The sequence below is a fragment of the Hyalella azteca genome, unplaced genomic scaffold (assembly GCF_000764305.2).
Source record: "Hyalella azteca isolate HAZT.00-mixed unplaced genomic scaffold, Hazt_2.0.2 contig895, whole genome shotgun sequence".
Lineage (NCBI taxonomy): Eukaryota > Metazoa > Arthropoda > Malacostraca > Amphipoda > Hyalellidae > Hyalella > Hyalella azteca.
Genome location: NW_025931230.1, coordinates 189734 through 208960, shown reverse-complemented (window position 1 = coordinate 208960; position 19227 = coordinate 189734). Strand labels below are relative to the sequence as shown.

The following is a 19227-nucleotide window of genomic DNA, read 5'->3' as shown; positions in this document are numbered from 1 at the left end:
TTTTTACGCCAAATTCGGTCTGACAAAATTTATTGTCAATTCATCAAATCTATTCCGATTCGGCACTGTTCAACAACGAGATAAAACCTGTTAGAGTTTAGACTATGGGAACCTTAAAAAAGCTTAACTTTAGTTAATGCTTTTAACGCCAATATTGTAATCTTGACTTAGTATAGTTTTGTGTAGTGATGAAACCGCTCGGCCACCTTTCCGATGCGCCTTGACTTGACGTTTCGGACAATTTTACGGCCCGACTCGCGGCCGGAAAATATGCTCTTAGAAAAAATAACCACGTCTTTTTAGTTAACGGTGATTTCAAATGTCCAAGGTCGACAGAAATGTGACAATGGTGGTGCGTTATTGGATTTCGAGTTGATTTCCTTAATGATGGCATGGGCGGCGTTAAATGTTTGTACGTTTTTATTTTAGCGCTCACTATATCGGTTAGGTTTTATCATGCGACTAAAGCACGCCTGTGCTACCTAACTTTTGGAATTTGTTGCCTATCAAGATGAAATAATCATGCATACTCGATATATCGGTGTCGTGCTTGGTAAATTCCTAATATTAAATATGAAATTCAGAATACACCGTTGATTTAAAAGATGCCTAATAATACAAATCAATTTTTTTTATAACTTTTGAAATATTTATATGTCTCTCTGTGAGCAGCATACAATACCTAAGACGAAAAACTTATATTTGAAAGGAATGAACATTACCCAATAATTCGGACTCGTCGATATTCCTTGGAATTATAAATTAACATGGTAACGGTAATGTTGGGTGAAATGATACAATCGCCCCAGTGTACAATAATGTTTAATACTGAATGCAAAGCTTAAGCAAACGAAAAATAATTTAGTTACTAGGTGATCTGAAAATTTTCCATCGCATTAATTGTAGACAATTTTGTTCATTACTGCAAATCAGTGTCGGAATTGAAATTTTCGATATGAAGAATGTTTAGACTTTCTATGAGTGGCAACATTTCTATCAGATTGTTTTGGTTGTGGATGTCGCTGGATTGATTTTGCGGCTCCAATAAAAAAACTAAAATGGTAAGATATTAAATTGCTGATTTAAATATGTGAGGCTGAAGTGTTTATATATTTTTAATGAGATAATGAAAATTGTTTTCGTGTGTAACTGAGTTTAGCTAACCACTAACCAGTGAGAGGCAGTGATACGGACACCTAGCCTAATAAATTTTGAGTACCTACCTAGATGAAATTGGTGTGTCAATTACTGCCAACAAATTTTAATTATAAATCCTCGATATGTCTATGATATTCAAAATATTCTGATATTGGAACAGAACAGAAGATATTTCTCAACAGTCAACATACGTCTGCTTGTAAGAATTAGGTAGGTAGGCCTAGTACCTAGCTAGGTATTCAAACTTTCAAATCAAAAGATGATTCCTAATCGTTGATCATCTATGATTTATTGACTTTAAAAGATTATTGATGATTCATGGCATAGTGGCAAACCAGAGCTTTTTTAGAATCAGTTCATCTTTAATTTCCTCATTTACTCAAGATTTAAACCAATTTCTTAAGTATGATAATGCTGGTATCCAGGTCCCAGGATACTTTACTGGTCTACTTATAGGGCTCAGAAATGAACTTGAGGGAGAGTCTAAAAAACTCTCTGCTTTGCCACTATGATTCATGGTTCTATATAGACGATGGATGTATATTTTTAGATCCATAAAAAATTGTAATGAAATGATTTCAAATGGAATTTTCAGTTGCCTCTCAGACTCAGGCCCTTTAATTTTAAATGTTACTGTTACCATTAGGTAGGTAGGTATTCCATAGGAATCCCGTATTTTCAAAAAAATTTTTAACAAGGGGTGTACTATTCTAATTGCAAATGTGATCTACAACTTCATCTTCAATATTGCTGTGAATGCTGTCCTGTCCCATCATCAGTTTGATCTAATTTAGCTAAATTTGGAAAAATATCAGTTCCATATTTCTATTGCAATATCATGAATAGGTAGCCTATGCTATCTTTGTGCATTGAGAATAATTTGAGATGGACTTTACAATGGGATGGTGAACTAGGTGAGATGGGGATATAGATTTTTCCATACTTACCCAGCTATTTATTTATAAGCGTTGACCAGGTAACAAGAAATATGTAAACTTTGTATTAATAGAGTTTTAATGAGAGGAAATTTCAAGAAACTTTGAATATTATTGTTCATCAAGTCTGCGAATTTTACACTTTTTTCGAGATATAAACGGGTTGTAATTTTTATTGTCAATTGAATGGTATATTCGGCATTCCTTGATCAGCTTCCTTGTTATAGATATTTTCCACCAAAAAATATTTATGATTTGTGCAATGTTTGAGGGGAAAGAGACGTCGTAAATTACTCCAACTGTCAGTTCACAACGGGTGGCATGGTAAAGGCGAAGTCAATGAGGGGCGAAGAATAATACGTGGCCAGTGGTCGGCTTATCCAATTAGTTATAGCCGACCGTTGGCCATTCCTCGGCCACCTGAAAGCAACCAGTTCCTGCGAAGAAGGGTCTGGCTAGGATATCATATTACAAAGAGTACAAGCTCGAGGGTAGCGACTGGCCGAGCTTCGGGCAGATCAAGGATTTTACACGATGGTCGCGAAAACCTCCCTCTCAGACTTCGCTGCATTTTGACTACAACCTTAAGGACATAGCAAGAAATAAATGCCTATAAATAGATCACCGTATGCGCAACTCGAGTTTTGATTGGTTTACATCGCTCTCTACGAGGGTGCAGAGGCCCTGCCAGAGGGTGGATGCAGCATTGCCAATATATGGGCTTTTAAGCCCTAAGTGTTGCCGGGTAATTTTAAGAAGCGTCGCCGGGTAATTTTAAGAAGCGTCGCCGGGTAATTTTAAGAAGCATCGCCGGGTAATAATTTTAAGAAGCGTCACCGGGTAATTTTAAGAAGCGTCACCGGGTAATTTTAAGAAGCGTCGCCAAGTAATTTTTAATGAAAAACTATTTACAAGCCACAAACTTGTTTACAAGGTTGCATGCACGTCGCACATGTTACCCCAAATAACTAATTTTACCATAAAAACAGTCTGATTGTATAGCAAGTGTCAACTAAACATGCAATAATGCAGTCTGACCACTCTGATGTGACTGCAACTACGTAATCGTAAACTTGATGTTTAAATTTTTTTTTGGCGGGAACTTATCGCAACTGGTTTCCAGACAAGCTTCACTGCATCCTGATCCATCCAACATACCAGAAACCTTACTTTTTTTAAAATAGTTGGCCAAAGACTGACAAATATATTAAATGCAAGAATTTAAATCTAAATGTGTTGGCAAGATCTTCTGAAGGCGTAAATTTTGCTACTGAAGCATCAAAGATCTTGCAATATTCATCCACTCTCTGCACAGTGGGCTCTCTAAACACCACACTATGCGCCAGCAATGATGAAATGTCACAAACTGTTGCCATATTTATTTAAAAGCCTTTAGAATTCAAATCTACCAAATTGCTGAACTCTGACACTGTGTTTGGCTAAATATGGCATATTGTGAGACTACTTCCGACAGTGCTTCAAAAACGTAATTCGTAATTCCAACACCCTGTGTCGGAATACAACATCCTGTGTGTTGTAATTCTGACACCCTGTGTCGGAATTAGTTTTTATGTGTCTAAAACCATCTCTTAAATCAATCATGTAGCTATTAAGTTATTTACCATTTAAAATCAGCAAATACAAGTATACATAAAGGATTCCTATTATATTCACAGACTTGTTTAAAAATCTCAAACCATAATATTCTTTCTACACAAACAGTTTATCACTATTTAGTAAAGCAAGGTCAACTATCAACTTTCATATGCGTTTCAATGTTCCCAGTAGCGGACTTGGACTTTTGCTCTGCTTATCTTAACATTTTCCGGTAGACCTAGTGTTTTGTGGAAATCTTGCAAGCAATAGTATGATGTCACTATTTCAACCATCTACGCATGTGTGGAACTAAGACCAAGCTTGATATAAAGGAAAAAGTTGAGGGGTGTCAGAATTACCCACAGAGGTCAGAATATGGTGTGTTTATGCTATCATGTGAATGATCATGGCATTTGCTAGTGTAAAATACTGTGCTGTGCCACAAGTCCAATTTGGAATATTGGATAGAAGTTACCCAATATTTTGGGTTTAAATGATAATTTCAAAAGTGACTTTCTGAAATTATTGGTAGAAATAGGTCATTGTAATTGTTTATATTTTCTTATTCTACTGAAGAAATTGGGAACAGCCCATAGAAATGGGTGAAAAGGGCCAGATTCACAGGCATTTTGGCCAATTCACAGCTGGCTTTTGCCACCTACTCCAGCTAGGCTGCTGTTCCATTTTCTTGTAACATGATATTGAGCTAAGGAGCTTGAATACAAAAAAGCTAAAAAGTAGTTCCAACTTAAAATTTTCAATATCTTTTTTAGTATAGATTTTTGGTGTTTCAAAACCAGTTTGGGAGGTTGGTCCAAATTTCATGAAAAAAGTGAGTTTAAACTATTGTTTTATGGATGAATTTCACAATTTTCTGGTGAATATGTCAACTTTTTCTTGATATTTATGAAAGAAATGGGCTTGAGCCATAAACATAGGTTAAATTGCCACTGTTGACATGGCTGTTTTTGTCTTCAAAAGTTGCTTACTTGCTTATACCAAATTTTCCAGAATGTTTCAATAAAACCTAATACAAGTGTTCTTTTCTGGAAAATTGGGTAGAAAAATCCATGAATGAGAGAAGAAAAGCCCACATTTATTGTTAATTTTACCAATTTTTTGACACGTGCATAAATTATTGCTTAAAGTGTTACAGGGCACATTTTTTCTTGCCAGTGTTTGTAATTCTTACCACTTATCAATTCTTATTTAATAAAATTTTCTGTCAATGCATAGTTACTTATCAAGCGTGATAACAATGCAACCGCTGTGCCATAATAATATTGTTTCTCCTTCGTTGCAGGTGAACGTACCGAAGTCGCGCCGCACTTGCTGCACCAAGTGCAAGAAGCATCAGGTCCACAAAGTAACACAGTACAAGAAATCTAAGGTGGGCATCTTGGATTCTGTTTGAAACTCTTTGAGATTTTAAGTAATGCTTACTGCGCACTAATTAGGATCATCTTGATAGAAAAATTGAACTATTGAATTAGAGGAAGCTCCTCTTATTAGCTCTATTTTCTTGTAAAGTATGGGGGCAGTGAATATTGAACCCATTCTCAAGTAAGCAAATCTCAATCAAGTGTAGGAGAGCTGCTTATAAGTAGATCTTAAGATGAATGTTGAAAACTTTTTCCTTATATCTTCAATATATCTCCGTATATGGAATGTTAGGAAGAATATCCATAAATGCAATTGGGGGGCTTGAAACATACAGGCACAGAACAATAACTTGAACAGGCTACAACTATTGGTTGACAAGAGATCTTTAAATGGTCTAATTTAATAAAGTGGTAATGCATGCATAAAAATTCATGATCATGCATAATACTCATGATACATTATTCATGTATCACACATTATTCATGATCATGCATATTATTCATGATACATTATTCATGTATCACACATTATTCATGTATCACACATTATTCATGATCATGCATAAAAATGTTCCATCTCATTTGTGCCACTGAGGGGGCCCTAATACAATTTCAATTTTGTTCTCAGAACGACTAATTTTAATCAGCAACATGGCCGTGTTTTATGTCACACGCTGCATTATATCTAAGGTTTGCATTTGCAGAGCGTGTATTTTGATTATGCTTTTTGTGTGTAGGAGAGGAGGTTCTCCCAGGGCCGTCGCAGATACGATGCCAAACAAGCTGGCTTTGGTGGCCAAACCAAGCCGATCTTCAGGAAGAAGGTAAGAGCTTAGTTTTAATCAGATATTGATTTTTTACCTGGTTAATTATTACTTTTTAATAATCTCAAATTTTCCGACGTCGTAATTCCAAATAGATAGCCTTCTTGAGAAAGTTATGCGTTGATGCTAGCCATGGTTGAGAAAAGCGTAGTATAAAATATTAAAGTTCATATTTATATCGATATGAAATACCGTACTTAGAAAGGACTCTGAAAATGTCAATAATTGCTTAGATCCTGTAGTTCTATGAATTGAAGTTTCATCTAGAGTTTGCATCATATTATGGACAAAAATCGATGCGAAAGGCACCGCGTAATTGTGCCGATAAAAAATAGGCTCGTCATTCTTGAATTATCTATGCACATTCTCTATCACACACAGCATGGTCGAAGCTTTTGTCGAAATTTATTGAATTTTAATTTATCATTGCTCGTCTCAAAGCAATTGTTTCAGATGTCTGAAATTAGATGAACATCTACTAGATATTAAATTTTTTTAATATTTGATAGCATGCCACTCAACTGTTGAGTACAAGTATCAATTACGACGCTAGAATCTAATCCCAACTTAACATGGTAGCTGTGAATGAGTGTTTAAATCTTGTCCTGTACAACAGGCTAAGACCACCAAAAAGCTGGTCCTCAAGTTGGAGTGCTCCAAGTGCAAGCTGAAGCGTCAGCTCCCCATCAGAAGATGCAAGCATTTCGAACTTGGCGGTGACAAGAAGAGGAAGGGACAAATGATTCAGTTCTAAATCTTTCTCCTCCAAAAATGTTACCTGCGAGTGATGTCGTTTTTGTTATTTATCCTCTGTTCTAAAGCCGGTTTTCAAAACTGGCGACATCCTTACGCGGGAACATAGCATTCTTACCCCCAAGCCATGTGTTGAGATGACGCGCGTTACCAGGTAATTATTCTGATATTTCATTCTGCTACAGGCCAGTATCTTCGCTGCGTAAATGCGATTGAATCAATAAGAACGAGCTTCTCGGGTCGCGAACCTAGTTAGCCTCGTCATTGAGAATGTAAATCTATTTCGCTAGAAGTTTTTTGAATGACTAATCATGTGGTCAATTAATTCGCTTGTCCTGTGCGTTTTTGTAGTTATCAGTGCCGCCCTGCTTACGATCGCTCCCGGGTAAGCTTGCCGCTTACTCAGGAAACAATTCAGGCTTGAGTAAATCGGGCATCCTACTAGTTTAGCAAGCACCGCCTGTCTCGAGTAGGTGGACTTCCAGTCAAATCGTCTGCCCAGCATTCCCCTTAGTATTTCGCGTCATCTGTGATGGTCATTTGTAATCAGGCGGACTTTTCTGGGCCTTCTGCTCATTTACTTTATCCAGTTGTGCGTGCGTGATTGTTGCCTAACAACAGTGAGCGCACCACACTGCGTTACCCACGACATTTCTTCTGTGCAAAATTTTAAATTTTAGTACCATGAAAAATCGATAATGTTGATTATTTCTGCCCAGGGGTTGAGACGTATTCGCAAAGGAGGCTGTATAGGCAGGTTCAGCCAGGGTTGAACTAATATTAATTCAACCCTGGGTTCAGCTGCTCTACGATAAGAGTTCCGTACGCTCTCAGTCAACTTCGAAAGCTTACATCAGAAACTGCATCTGCTCAATAGACCACCTTACTAACTGGTGCACGGCGATAATTTGCGTTGACTCGATAGTTTAAAAACTTTTATTATCAAAATGAGATAGGTAACTGGGACATTTGTCGGCCACCGTTTGCTACAATGATTACAGTATTGCATTCGCATTATCTTGTAATCATGAAATTGAATATTACCAAAACGAAATGAAACGATGGTACCAAAGTATTGAGATTGCAAAAAAGAGAGCAGAGCCTCTATTTCGTCCGCTATTTTGAAATTTTAGACAAATGATAGAAATTCTAATTTAAAAATAGATCGGCGTGATTTTATTTTATAAAATACATTTTACCGACAAAAATAACAGTACCGTACGTATCTGGTAACCACCATTAAATCACACTATGTTGCTAGTTCTCATGGCCAATCGGATGGACGAAACCTGAAACATGGTTATTTACAAATTTCCTGTTAATTAGTATTAATGTCGTAACTTTCACTTCACTTTAACTTCAGCTCGAAAGCCCCCCACCAACCGGTAGGGTATGCACTGGAGAAGCAGCAAAGAAAACAGCGCTGACACTCGTTCAGTGGAATAGCTGGGTCATAGAAACAGCAGCCACTCTGTGTATACTTCCAGGAGACAATGCTCGGAAGCCTTACCACGATCCCACCGCAGAACTACCATATCGAGACCTCAGATTTGCCCAACCCTAGACCCGAACTCCTGATCCTGATCAGACGCGACACAGCGTGCCTCAGACCGTCGATTACCTTCCACCTGCAAGTAATGGCCGTCCAGACATGCATAAATAATAGAATATAATCAATAAATACAATAAATGCACACAATCTGTAATATATATATTCCATCAGGCACAGACCGACCCTATAGGAGATGCGGGACCTGCACGAGCAGCTACCCGAGTTCTTTCTAATCCTCGGGGACCTCAATAGCAAACATACTGCCTGGGGCAATAATGTTATAGACCAAGTAATAATATAATAATAGCGGTTTAGCGTTTATTAGGCCGTAGGCCTGTCGCCGATTCTCAACATCGCAGAACATTCACAGCATTTTGTGGTCTCGAACTCACAACTCGCTGCTTCAATTCTACTGTGCATAACCGCCCGGCCTCCTTGCCGATTCTGATCAGAAACTGGCGCACAGAGCTGGGATCGAACCCGCGCCTCTCTGCTCCAATCTTAGTACTCTGAACTGTAACCACTGGGCCACCTTGCCACAAAGGAAGGACTAACAAACACTTCGTAACAAAGAGGAAGAACTAACAAACAGCAACATCTGCCTCCCGAACGCAGGTGAAACCACCAAACCACCCACCTGCATGTACCGACGGACACATCAGCTATGTGCCAGAGTTTGTGCACACCCGACATCGTTAGTGACGCCCGATGGAGGGTGATGAGCGACACTTATGGCAGAGACCACTTCCTAGCCATACAGATTTTGCTATACATCAACCTGTAGCCACTGAAACTAGATACATCATACGGAGAGCTGATTGGAAGACCTTCAGAGCAATAACCCCACATGCCGGAACCAGTACAGGCCCTGTCTGGTTGAGAGATGACGGGAAACTCCACAGATCTTTCTCATAACTTCGAATGTAGCGATTTCTTGCTAAAGTCCCCCTGGCGACAAGGAATACTTCATAGAATCCATCCACAGGATGGAATCAAAGGCAATATGACAAAGTTTATCCAAGAATTCTTACGACAGCGTCTCTTTAAAGTAAAAATGGGCACATAGTTATCACCTCTGCAGACAGAACCAGGAGGTATTACAGGGCACAATGTGAGCTGCACTCTTCCTAATGGCAATCAGTGATACAACCACCTCTTCGCCTCCGAACGTACCATCGTCACTACATCACTCTCCCTTTAAGACAGACCGATCACGCTATCCTCAACAGCTAAATTCCTCGGGATGGACTTTTGATTGCAGGCTCTCATGTAAACCCCACATACAGGCTCTGAGAGGCAGCTGCCTAAAGAGATATAATCTTCTGAGGCACGTAGCCAAGTTGACATGTGGAGACAGACTAACCATACTCCTCTACACATGCTTCTACAGAGCTATCATTAGATCTAAGTTAGACTACGGGTGCATGGTATACCAGTACGGCAATAAAGCAACCATATACAGTACTTATGGACTCGACCTACGCATAGCTCAACTTACGCTCGAGCTAATAACCCGCCTCAAACAACTACCCTAACGTGGTGCAGCGGTTTGACCGACGGTCAATCAAACATACTTTCATACCAAATATCATAGTTTGAAGACTACGAAATACTATTGGAAGCAGCACAGATCCCACAGATGCGAGTGGTACCTGTAAACGTGGCGAATAACCATAGATTTTTCTACCCCTAATAAAACTATCCACAAAAACCCACAACACACCCAGCTGATCTGTAAAACCTGTATCTAAACCATGTTTCCTATGAACATGCGGTCAACGCTTCATATAAGATGGCGCAGTGGGATGTGCGGCTGGGTCCGGTGCCACTACGATCTCAAAAAATAACTCAATCCTAACTCATCGATCTTCACCACCAAACTCGTAGGAGTACTTAGCTCTTTGACCTTTATAGAAGACCTATAATAGGATAACTTCACCCCCATCATCGTGGATATCCTGGCGAGGCTGACAGGGAAGGCGACGGCGGAAATTTGGTGGCGTCTACTGGCTCCGGGGCCACGTGGGGTGCGTGGGAACTAGAGGGCGGAGGAGTCAGCAGTTAGAGCGGCCACGTCCGACATGACGATCTTCAACGAAGTAGTCCAAATCGCGACTACTACTCTATAATAAAAGCAGGCATTCATAAAGTGTGGCAAGAGCCGTGGCGAAATCTTGAGTGAAACAAGTTGCGAGCCCTGACGGACAGTATTCGAACCAGGAATTCGTCTTCGTCTTACCAGAGATCACGTCGCCTGGAATTGGCTCTGTGCAGGGGAACCCATGGGAACTTTATGGAACATTGCCCAATGCCTTACTGTAACGACTGTCCTGTCCCCCTGACAGTACTGCACATGATGACAGAGTGCCCCAACTACAGCATCACCCGAAGAAAGAGCTTGGCTGATACTATTCTACTGAACTCGGTCGAAACCCTTGCCAGGATCCTAAGCAAGATTCCCATAACTAATTTCAGAACAGACTACATCAAGCAATACCTAAAATACTCTAGCCCTGCCCCGAGTAATCAACGTGATGTCACACACGTTAATCTTACGACCTAGTCGAATTTTCTTAACACCGTGGCTTAACCGCTGAACCGAACGATGGGAACCGATGAGCGGACATCAGCACTGGGAACGCAAAACTGACTGCGACCACAGCCACACCGGCGAGTGGACCAGCACCCACCATCACCACCACCGCCGCCGAGTGGACCAGCACCCACCATTACCACTTCTGAGTGTACCAGCACCCACCATCACCACCACCGCCGCCGAGTGGACCAGCACCCACCATTACCACTTCTGAGTGTACCAGCAACCATCACCTCCGCCGCCGCCGAGTGGACCAGCACCTACCATCACCACTGCCGAGTGGACCAGCACCCACCATCACCACTGCCGAGTGGACCAGCGCCCACCATCACCACTGCCGAGTGGACCAGCACCCACCATCACCACTGCCGAGTGGACCGTCGACCACCATCACCACTGCCGAGTGGACCGTCGACCATCATAACCACCGCCGGGAGGACCTGTGACCATCACCACTGCCGAGTGGACCAGCACCCACCATAACCGCTGCTCAGTGTGCCAGCGACCATCACCCGCGCCGAGAGGAATCAGCAACTATCACCACCATCACAACCGTCGAATGGACCGTCGACCACCATCACCACCGCTGGGAGGACCTGTGACCATCATCACCACCTCCGAGGAGACCAGACTACAAGCCTGAAACATTTGAGGTCGGCGGCGTTGTGTAAATGATACTTTGACCTTCAGCGCGGAATCGATCAAATTTTTACTGACGCGCTAAAAAATCTACTGCCACTACTACTAAACTCCTCATAAAAGATAAAGATACAATTTTTGCACCAGATTATGCCCAGATAAGATAGGTATCATGGATACGAATAGCCGGACGTCGAATATTCACTATGCCAGATTTCAAACATGAAACATACACAGATACAAACTTTCACAAATATAGATTGCAATAATATAATCGAGGTTAAAATAATAATATTCTACAAAAAATATGCACAAAACAACAATACAAATAACAATAATTCCTGTGAAGAAATAGGTACGAAGCATTCATCACAGCGTTAACATGTTCCATTATCAAGATCATATTAAATATTATCCAGTAAAATTAGCTTGGGAAATTATAGCTAAATGTTGATAATCGCAGAAAATTGCTAACATCTCATCTAGACATAGTGGCAAACAAGAGGTCTCTGTTCAGTTAGATCTTTCCAGATTTCCTGAGCTGCTTCAAATTTATGTCAGCATCTTATCTATGATAATAGTGAAATCTACAAGATTCGACTTGTGTACCCATACGAATCCTATTGATTTGTACGATCATGAATGAGCAGCAACTGAAAAGTTGCTCGTGCTCCAGCATGTCATCTATTCGCTCCAGGAGGACAGCTCCTCGTCCGAGTCGTCCTCAGCTTCTTGTTCGCAAGCGGCACTGGCAGTCACATGGGCGTCCGGGTTGCTGAAACAAAAACAAAAAAAAAGAACTCAAATAAAATAACAAATATTATAATTGTTTGCAAAACTCTCCTTCCTTCAGACCCCCCCATCCACTTACATCATCCGAGTCGCCTTCTCTGGTGTACGTGGACGCGGGCACCATAAAAAATGTAGTGAATTGCAAAGGCTTGAAAAAATAGTGGCTAAGTATAATAGGAAAATTTTAACGAGTCAGCATTGTGGCATTCTGAGGGTCATAGAAAGTAGTGCTGTAACGAGTCAGAATTGCCAAATTGTGCAATTCATAGAAAGTAGTATAGAAAATAGTCAGAATTGTCATATTCTGACGGTTGTAGAAGAAAATGCAGTCATGAGCTAGAAAGCTAGAATTGGTGCTTTGTTGAACGTCGCAGCAGGTACTGTTCTCAACTTTAACGTGTTACCTATACCAGGAAACCTAATAGCATTCGTGGAAGTGTCTAAAACCGCTTAGCCTTGCATTTGAAAAATGTGTATGGGAATGATTTAACGACCCCGCATGCAGTGGCGCCCAATATTAATAAACCGATGATAGCTGGAAACCTCATCTAGGGGGGATTGGACTGCAGCATCTGTTTGCAAACTACCGAAATTGTTATTTTTAAGATAGTTTTCAGATCCATAATCTGTTTCAAATTTTTAGTGTTGTATCTTATTTACGTGTATTATGTACTTATGTTCACCAAAATTTCATTATTCAATGCTTCTTATAACTTGAAAATGAATATTGATACATTCGAAACCTCGTTAAATATATTATAAGTACTTGCTGAGACCTGCCTTTTGATCTATTAACGTCATCTGAAGAATTGTTTTGACTTATAAAATTAATTATCTGTAATAACATGTAATAACAATATGTAATTATCTGGATCAAAAAATGGAATTAAGTCAGGATAAATTAAAGTTTCCCGAGGACAAGGTTGACAATGGATCGATCATTAGTTAGGTTTTGCATAGTTATTGTACGCTAGTTTCTTTCTGAAGCAATACACGTCTCGTGATGCAAGTACGCTTTCTCGTATAATTATCACTAGGCTGCAGTGAATTTATGTCCTACACTCAGACAAATTAATGGGCCATATTCTGCAAATAGTGACAGTTCCCACCCTTAGCAGTGATACACCATCTTGTCAGGCCTAACTGAGTCAGGGACTAAAACAAATGCAAATAATTTTTAAACAAATAAACTAATTTTTAATTAATAAACAAATAAACAAATGCTAAAACAAATGCAAATTTCTCACTCACTCGCATCTACTGAAGAAATGCGAGTAACGTCATGAATACAATTTTTAATGATTTCCTACAACTATTTATCTTGGAAATTACAAACATTTTCACTCATAATGGCTTTTGTGCAACGAAACTTTCATTCACGTTGATCAAAATGGCATGTCATTATTTCTACATATTTAATTTTATCAATAGTTTCAGTTTGTAATTTTCCTCAAAGTGAAATGCAATTTGGGATTCAACAAATGACTTCCAAGCCAGTTTTGAAGGAATAAAAACATGTTAACCAATATCCAAACGCGCTTCTGTAGGTCTATACTTACTCTAACAAGTCCGGGTCCAGACCTAAAGCAGACATCTTGAGCTTGACAGCAGTGAGAGGCACTCCCACTGCGACCATCTTGAAATATGTTGCGTAGTCAGGGTGCTGGCGGGCCGGTACTGTGTTGGACTGAGAAGCTGCATCCGCATTGTCTGTGGCTAAGTTCAGGCCTTCACTGCCGGATTGACCTGCAATAAGGTCAATCTGGATAGAAATACAAGATCTAATAATTTCAAACCTTCAGTATAAGCTGCATCCGCATTGTCTGTGGCCAAGTTCAGGCCTTCACTGCCGGATGGACCTGCAATAAGGTCAATCTGGATAGAAATACAAGATCTAATAATTTCAAACCTTCAGTATAAGCTGCATCCGCATTGTCAGTGGCCAAGTTCAGGCCTTCACTGCCGGATTGACCTGCAATAAGGTATTGACATTCAGGATAGAAATACACGATCTAAAAATTTCAAACTTTCAGTATATCTATGACAAAAAACTTGAGGAGAATATGTGACAGATGGAGATGGTGTTGGTGGAAGTATTTAAAGATACATTCTTCAATGGAAAAATTCATAAACAAATAATTGTATTATGGTGAATGTCTTCAATGAAAAGTCGTCATCGTTCAATGTACGCAAATTAAATCCACTTGCCATTTTATCATCCCCAAGCATTACTACAAAAATAATTATTGAACATACAAAATATTATAGCAAAAAATGACAATCATTTGGCTATTATTAAAAGGAAAGAAATATGATTGAAAAAAGCATTCAAGTATGCTAATCAATAATTTTGATACAATTTAACACCTTTCAATTTACTGAAACATCTTACCTATCAACTTACACACATTAAAATATTAAAATAGTTACAATAAACATTGAATGATAAATAATTGTGTTCATATTTTTTGTGTTTTGTAAAATTATATTGAATCAGAAGTTATTATTTAATTAGATATGCTTCTAACTCCTGCAAGCAGCATAAGCCTAATCCAATGTTGCAAAAGTTTTCCGCTAATTTATAATGGATTAAACTTAAAACTCTTATAAAAGTCAATTGACATTTACAATACTAACATCTGATACCAATACAAAATTTCCAATACCAGCAAACAATATTCAATACCAACGACCAATCAATATCCCATAATAAAAGAAATAGTTATGCTGCTCTTAAAAGGTAGAATTTAGCCCTTATTACTTTGAGATCAGGCACAGCACAGGCTTATTGGCAATTTATGATTAACATCACAACAATATTCCAGCAAACAATATTCACACAATACACAATATTCAAACAATTCCAGCAAACAATATTCACACAATACACAATATTCAAACAATACCAGCAAACAATATTCACACAATACACAATATTCAAACAATACCAGCAAACAATATTCACAGGTGAAGAGAAGAAAAATCATTTTATTGATGTGCATGTTAAACAACCTACCTTCTGATGCCCGGACAGGTTCTTCATGAGTTGTGATGGCTGTGGTGGTGGTAGAGGAACATTCTGTGATGTTTTCCAAACCAGATATTGAGGATAACTGAAACAAGATTTATATTATTTCAATATTTTTTTCTGGAATAAAGTATATTAAATTAAGTAGTACATAAGAGTATGACTGCTTTGTATGATGCATCACATCCTGTAATAAAGAAACATAAATATTTTCAAGAGGGATAACCCATGTACAGAATTGGAACTGCCACAGGAAATCAACATCGTTTACAAATTTTTGTGCATCACATCCTGTAATGCACTATTAAGGTGAATAGATTAATTCAGGAAATTTCAGTTAAAGACCTATGACTTTCACAACTTTAATCCTTTAGCAGTCTTGTTATCAGATGCAGTTACTTGGAATCTCTGCCCAAAAATGCACCCTTAATACCTCAGGCTATGGTCACATTACAATGTTTTGGTAGACCACAATTAATAACTCATTATTCCATACATAATTCAAACATTATCCTTATAATAATTTAAACCACACTTATGAAAATAAAATAATAGCCATTGGAAAGTAGTGGCCATACACCAGAATTGATGCTCTGTGCACACTTTTTTTTATTGTGGACAAAATTAAATGTCTGTAATATCACTTGGCAATAACTCATCATGAAAGTTAGATAGTTTTGCATTATAATTAAAAGTCCTAAATAATGCATCATAATAAATATTTTGACTATAGTAACCATCTACGATACAAAAATAAAAAAAAACTTACAAACTGCGCCTTCATCATACAAAATTTTTAAAATACTCACAAGATAATATACCAGAAAATTTGTAATAGTTCATTGTACTAGAGTCATAAATCTGAAAGAATTCAAACAGCGCTGTTCAATCATTGAAGTGCTAAATTGACAGTTACATCCATTAGGAAGGAAGTATGTATATGTATATAATACATTCATTTTTGTGGAACATTAGAACTGAAAAAAAATTTAAAGCTAACATGATTTTCTAAGTAGTACCATATCAACAAAAAAGATTGATTTTTGGGTGTGAATAAGAATAACCAATTCAAATTAGTTAGAAAATCATTTCAATAAATTAACTCATCCTGCTACATTCAATAGTGTCAAGGAATAAGACACTCTCTGCAACACAGTACCGGTATGTATAAATAATTCTGAGAGATGACATCATGCAACATGCTATAGATGCTTGCACTATGCTGAACTTGTTGCAAGCGTCTTAAGTGAAATGTGGCAGGTAAGTGGCCTGTTAAATGTAGGACTGAGTTTTGGTTATTTTTATCCAATTTCTTGCCTATAAATATGCAAAAAGTTTACAAAATACCAAGTACATGCAAGAGAATTTCAGTACCATAGATTCAGAGGCTTTACTACCCCTGATGGAAAGACATGCTGTTTATTATGCACCATAATCTTCATCAAAAGATTGTCTTCTTAATTTATTTCTCAACAATATGCACAGTTTCTACTTATATTGTAGCTAAGGTATATATACTAATAATCATTCTTGGAGCAGGAACTTGAATGAATAAGGATTTTATAGTTAGGCTATCAAATGACAGTTTCCTAAACTCACACAACATATAAATGACATTGCACTTACTTTGCTCTCAAGGATTGCCAGGGCATCTTCGGATTGTTGAATTTTTGTATTAACTTCAGCAAGCTTATGCTCACATACTGACACAAATTGGTCTAAAAATGAGACCATGTGAGCAATCCAGTAGTTGATGAATGCCAACGTCCTTTTGGGGTTGAGAGGTTCGACCTGAGAAAAAAAAAAAAACATTTGAATCATATTTTAAAATATTAACAAACAAAACACAAATTAAATTCATTATTGCATAGTGCCAGTTGCAAATTATTATTCTAAGTAAATTCAATCAGACCTGAAACTGGTTATCAGATATGCAATATTGCTCATTAATCTATTTCTCTCTACAAAACTGATTACTAAAGTATTGAAAAATGTATACATAGCAGTCAACTGGGCTCATAATTTGGGTGAGTTTTTTATAATTTACTCACCTATGTTTGCCTATATGGTTTTGAATGAACACTTGCTATGATTGTAAATGGCATTTTGGGGTCTCGGTTCCTGATTTATGCTTCCCTATGATCAAATATTTGTTGACAATAATTTCCAGGATTTGGAATTGGTTACAATTGTTACTGCATTTATGAATTACCGTACTAGTTAATTTGTATATATTTGGAAGCAAAATAATTTTCAGTCTTTGAATCAACAACTTCAATTTAATTACTAATTTAAAAAATATTTGCCCAATTCAATTATATAGGTACCTATTACTGCCAAACAATTTTTTTGGCATTTACATACAGACTATAAAAAGTCCAGGTTTAGCCTCGGAATTGAGCCAAGAAAATTAGCTTATAGGTTCCATGAGGGCTCAGTGCTTGAACAAAATCAAACAATGTATGATGCAGTTTTTGTATTAGTTTTGGGCTATTACAAAAATATAGTGATTTACTGCAACCATAACTTTGTCTCTTAACCTTTCCATGATGATGGAAAAAGGAATGAATTGTTTAATTTTATAACATAGTTAACCTAAAGCTGCGCTGCTATTTAAACTTGCTTTCAATGTGTAGCATACCAAGCATGTGATGAAAGCATTACCCCAAGTTCAAAGCAATTAAATAGTTCTTAATACCATGAGTCTACTACTGTTTAAAAACCTTTCAGATTTGATTCTAAGTATTTAGCTTGAATTTTATTTGGAGTCTACATGATCTTGACAGGATTGTGTACCATATACTTGCCAGCAGGAACTTTTTGCAGTCATGATCCCCAATTTCCTCTTAATCCTAACATATAAATCATAAACTCATTTTTTTTTGTCATAGAAGATAAACATCATTCTTAGAAATGATATTCTAAATAATTATATCATACAATTAAAAGAAATTACAAGCATGCAACAAGGAGTAAGTGCATATTGCAAGGCTGCATACCTATATATTACAAGTACTGACCTGCTCTAAATTAATGTGTGCTATTGCAGACCTCATTCCAACAGGGATCATGTTGATGTTACTGTTACAAGTAAATATTTTTTCTTATTAAATTCAAGTTTTGAACTTGTATTTGATTTTAAAATAAAATGTCAAGTTGAGATGCTGAAAACTTGGTATGTTTCAAAGAATGCTAAGATGGGTAAAACCAATAACAATCTATTGTGTGACAGATTATTGGGAAGGTCAAATAATTTCTGGCATTGATTTCCTATTAAAACACCAAATAAAAATTTATTATTATGCATCAATGACTCTTAGAATCAGAAGTCTTCCAAGGCTGCAGGTGGGATTATGGTTTTGATATGACATTTTTGAAGATGCCATAAATGGTCCACTCAGGCCATTTGCTGCACCTGGACATGTCAGAGTTATGTGATCTTCAATTCACAGTTGTTGCAGCTTCAACCGTTTTCAGTTATCTGCAGCGTGGTTTCTTGGGGTGGTAGAGAGCTTTATAGAGACTCAAGGCAGCCAGTACCTACTAGAAAGAAATGTGACCACGGCCTTTATCACAAGCTGCTGTTCTTGTTTGGTAAAAATCAACCACACAAAGCAATATGCTCACAGTCACAGTCAGTGTCTCAATGCCAATGCTCAAGAGGGTCTGCTTCATTAGTTGACATTCATTTTTATAACAGACACTCAAGCAAGAAATGGTCAATAGTCTCATGAACATAGCAAGCTTTTACTCCCACATGCCCCAGATAAAAGCCAACACAACAGTCCAGAGACACAAGACTTAGCAATTAGCATGAACCCAAAGTCCTGGCTGCAGATTTCTACAAACTGACAAGAGGTGTCCACCATTACCAGACTCAGCAACAATGCAAGACCAGTCCTCTTCCCACCAAGGCAGAAATTGACAGCATAGGCAACAAAGGATATCTGTATACTTCAGAGTGTGGTAGGA

At 38.0% G+C, this 19227-nt stretch overlaps 3 protein-coding genes across 4 annotated transcripts; 2 read left to right on the top strand and 1 right to left on the bottom strand.

Moving 5' to 3' along the window:
• The first annotated feature begins 977 nt into the window (after positions 1-977).
• LOC108676915 (60S ribosomal protein L44) lies at positions 978-6683 on the top strand. The gene is made up of 4 exons (XM_018165072.2): positions 978-1061; positions 4993-5079; positions 5809-5895; positions 6512-6683. The coding sequence occupies exons 1-4, from the start codon at positions 1059-1061 to the stop codon at positions 6647-6649; spliced, it is 315 nt and encodes a 104-aa protein (XP_018020561.1). The 5' UTR covers positions 978-1058; the 3' UTR covers positions 6650-6683.
• A 1458-nt stretch (positions 6684-8141) lies between these two features.
• Positions 8142-11279, top strand: LOC108676908 (inactive histone-lysine N-methyltransferase 2E-like). Its single transcript, XM_018165065.1, has 2 exons — positions 8142-8282; positions 10863-11279. The coding sequence occupies exons 1-2, from the start codon at positions 8142-8144 to the stop codon at positions 11277-11279; spliced, it is 558 nt and encodes a 185-aa protein (XP_018020554.1).
• A 480-nt stretch (positions 11280-11759) lies between these two features.
• Positions 11760-18552, bottom strand: LOC108676911 (WASH complex subunit 3). 2 transcript variants are annotated; one of them, XM_047881004.1, is made up of 6 exons: positions 18276-18552; positions 16882-17046; positions 15244-15340; positions 14137-14199; positions 13787-13973; positions 11760-12210 (listed from the first exon to the last, which is right to left on the bottom strand). In XM_047881004.1, exons 1-6 carry the CDS (start codon positions 18324-18326, stop codon positions 12120-12122), a joined length of 654 nt encoding a protein of 217 aa, XP_047736960.1. In that variant the 5' UTR covers positions 18327-18552; the 3' UTR covers positions 11760-12119. The 2 variants fall into 2 exon arrangements, with proteins under 2 accessions (XP_047736960.1, XP_018020557.1); XM_018165068.2 differs by lacking the exon at positions 14137-14199.
• Positions 18553-19227: the final 675 nt, after the last annotated feature.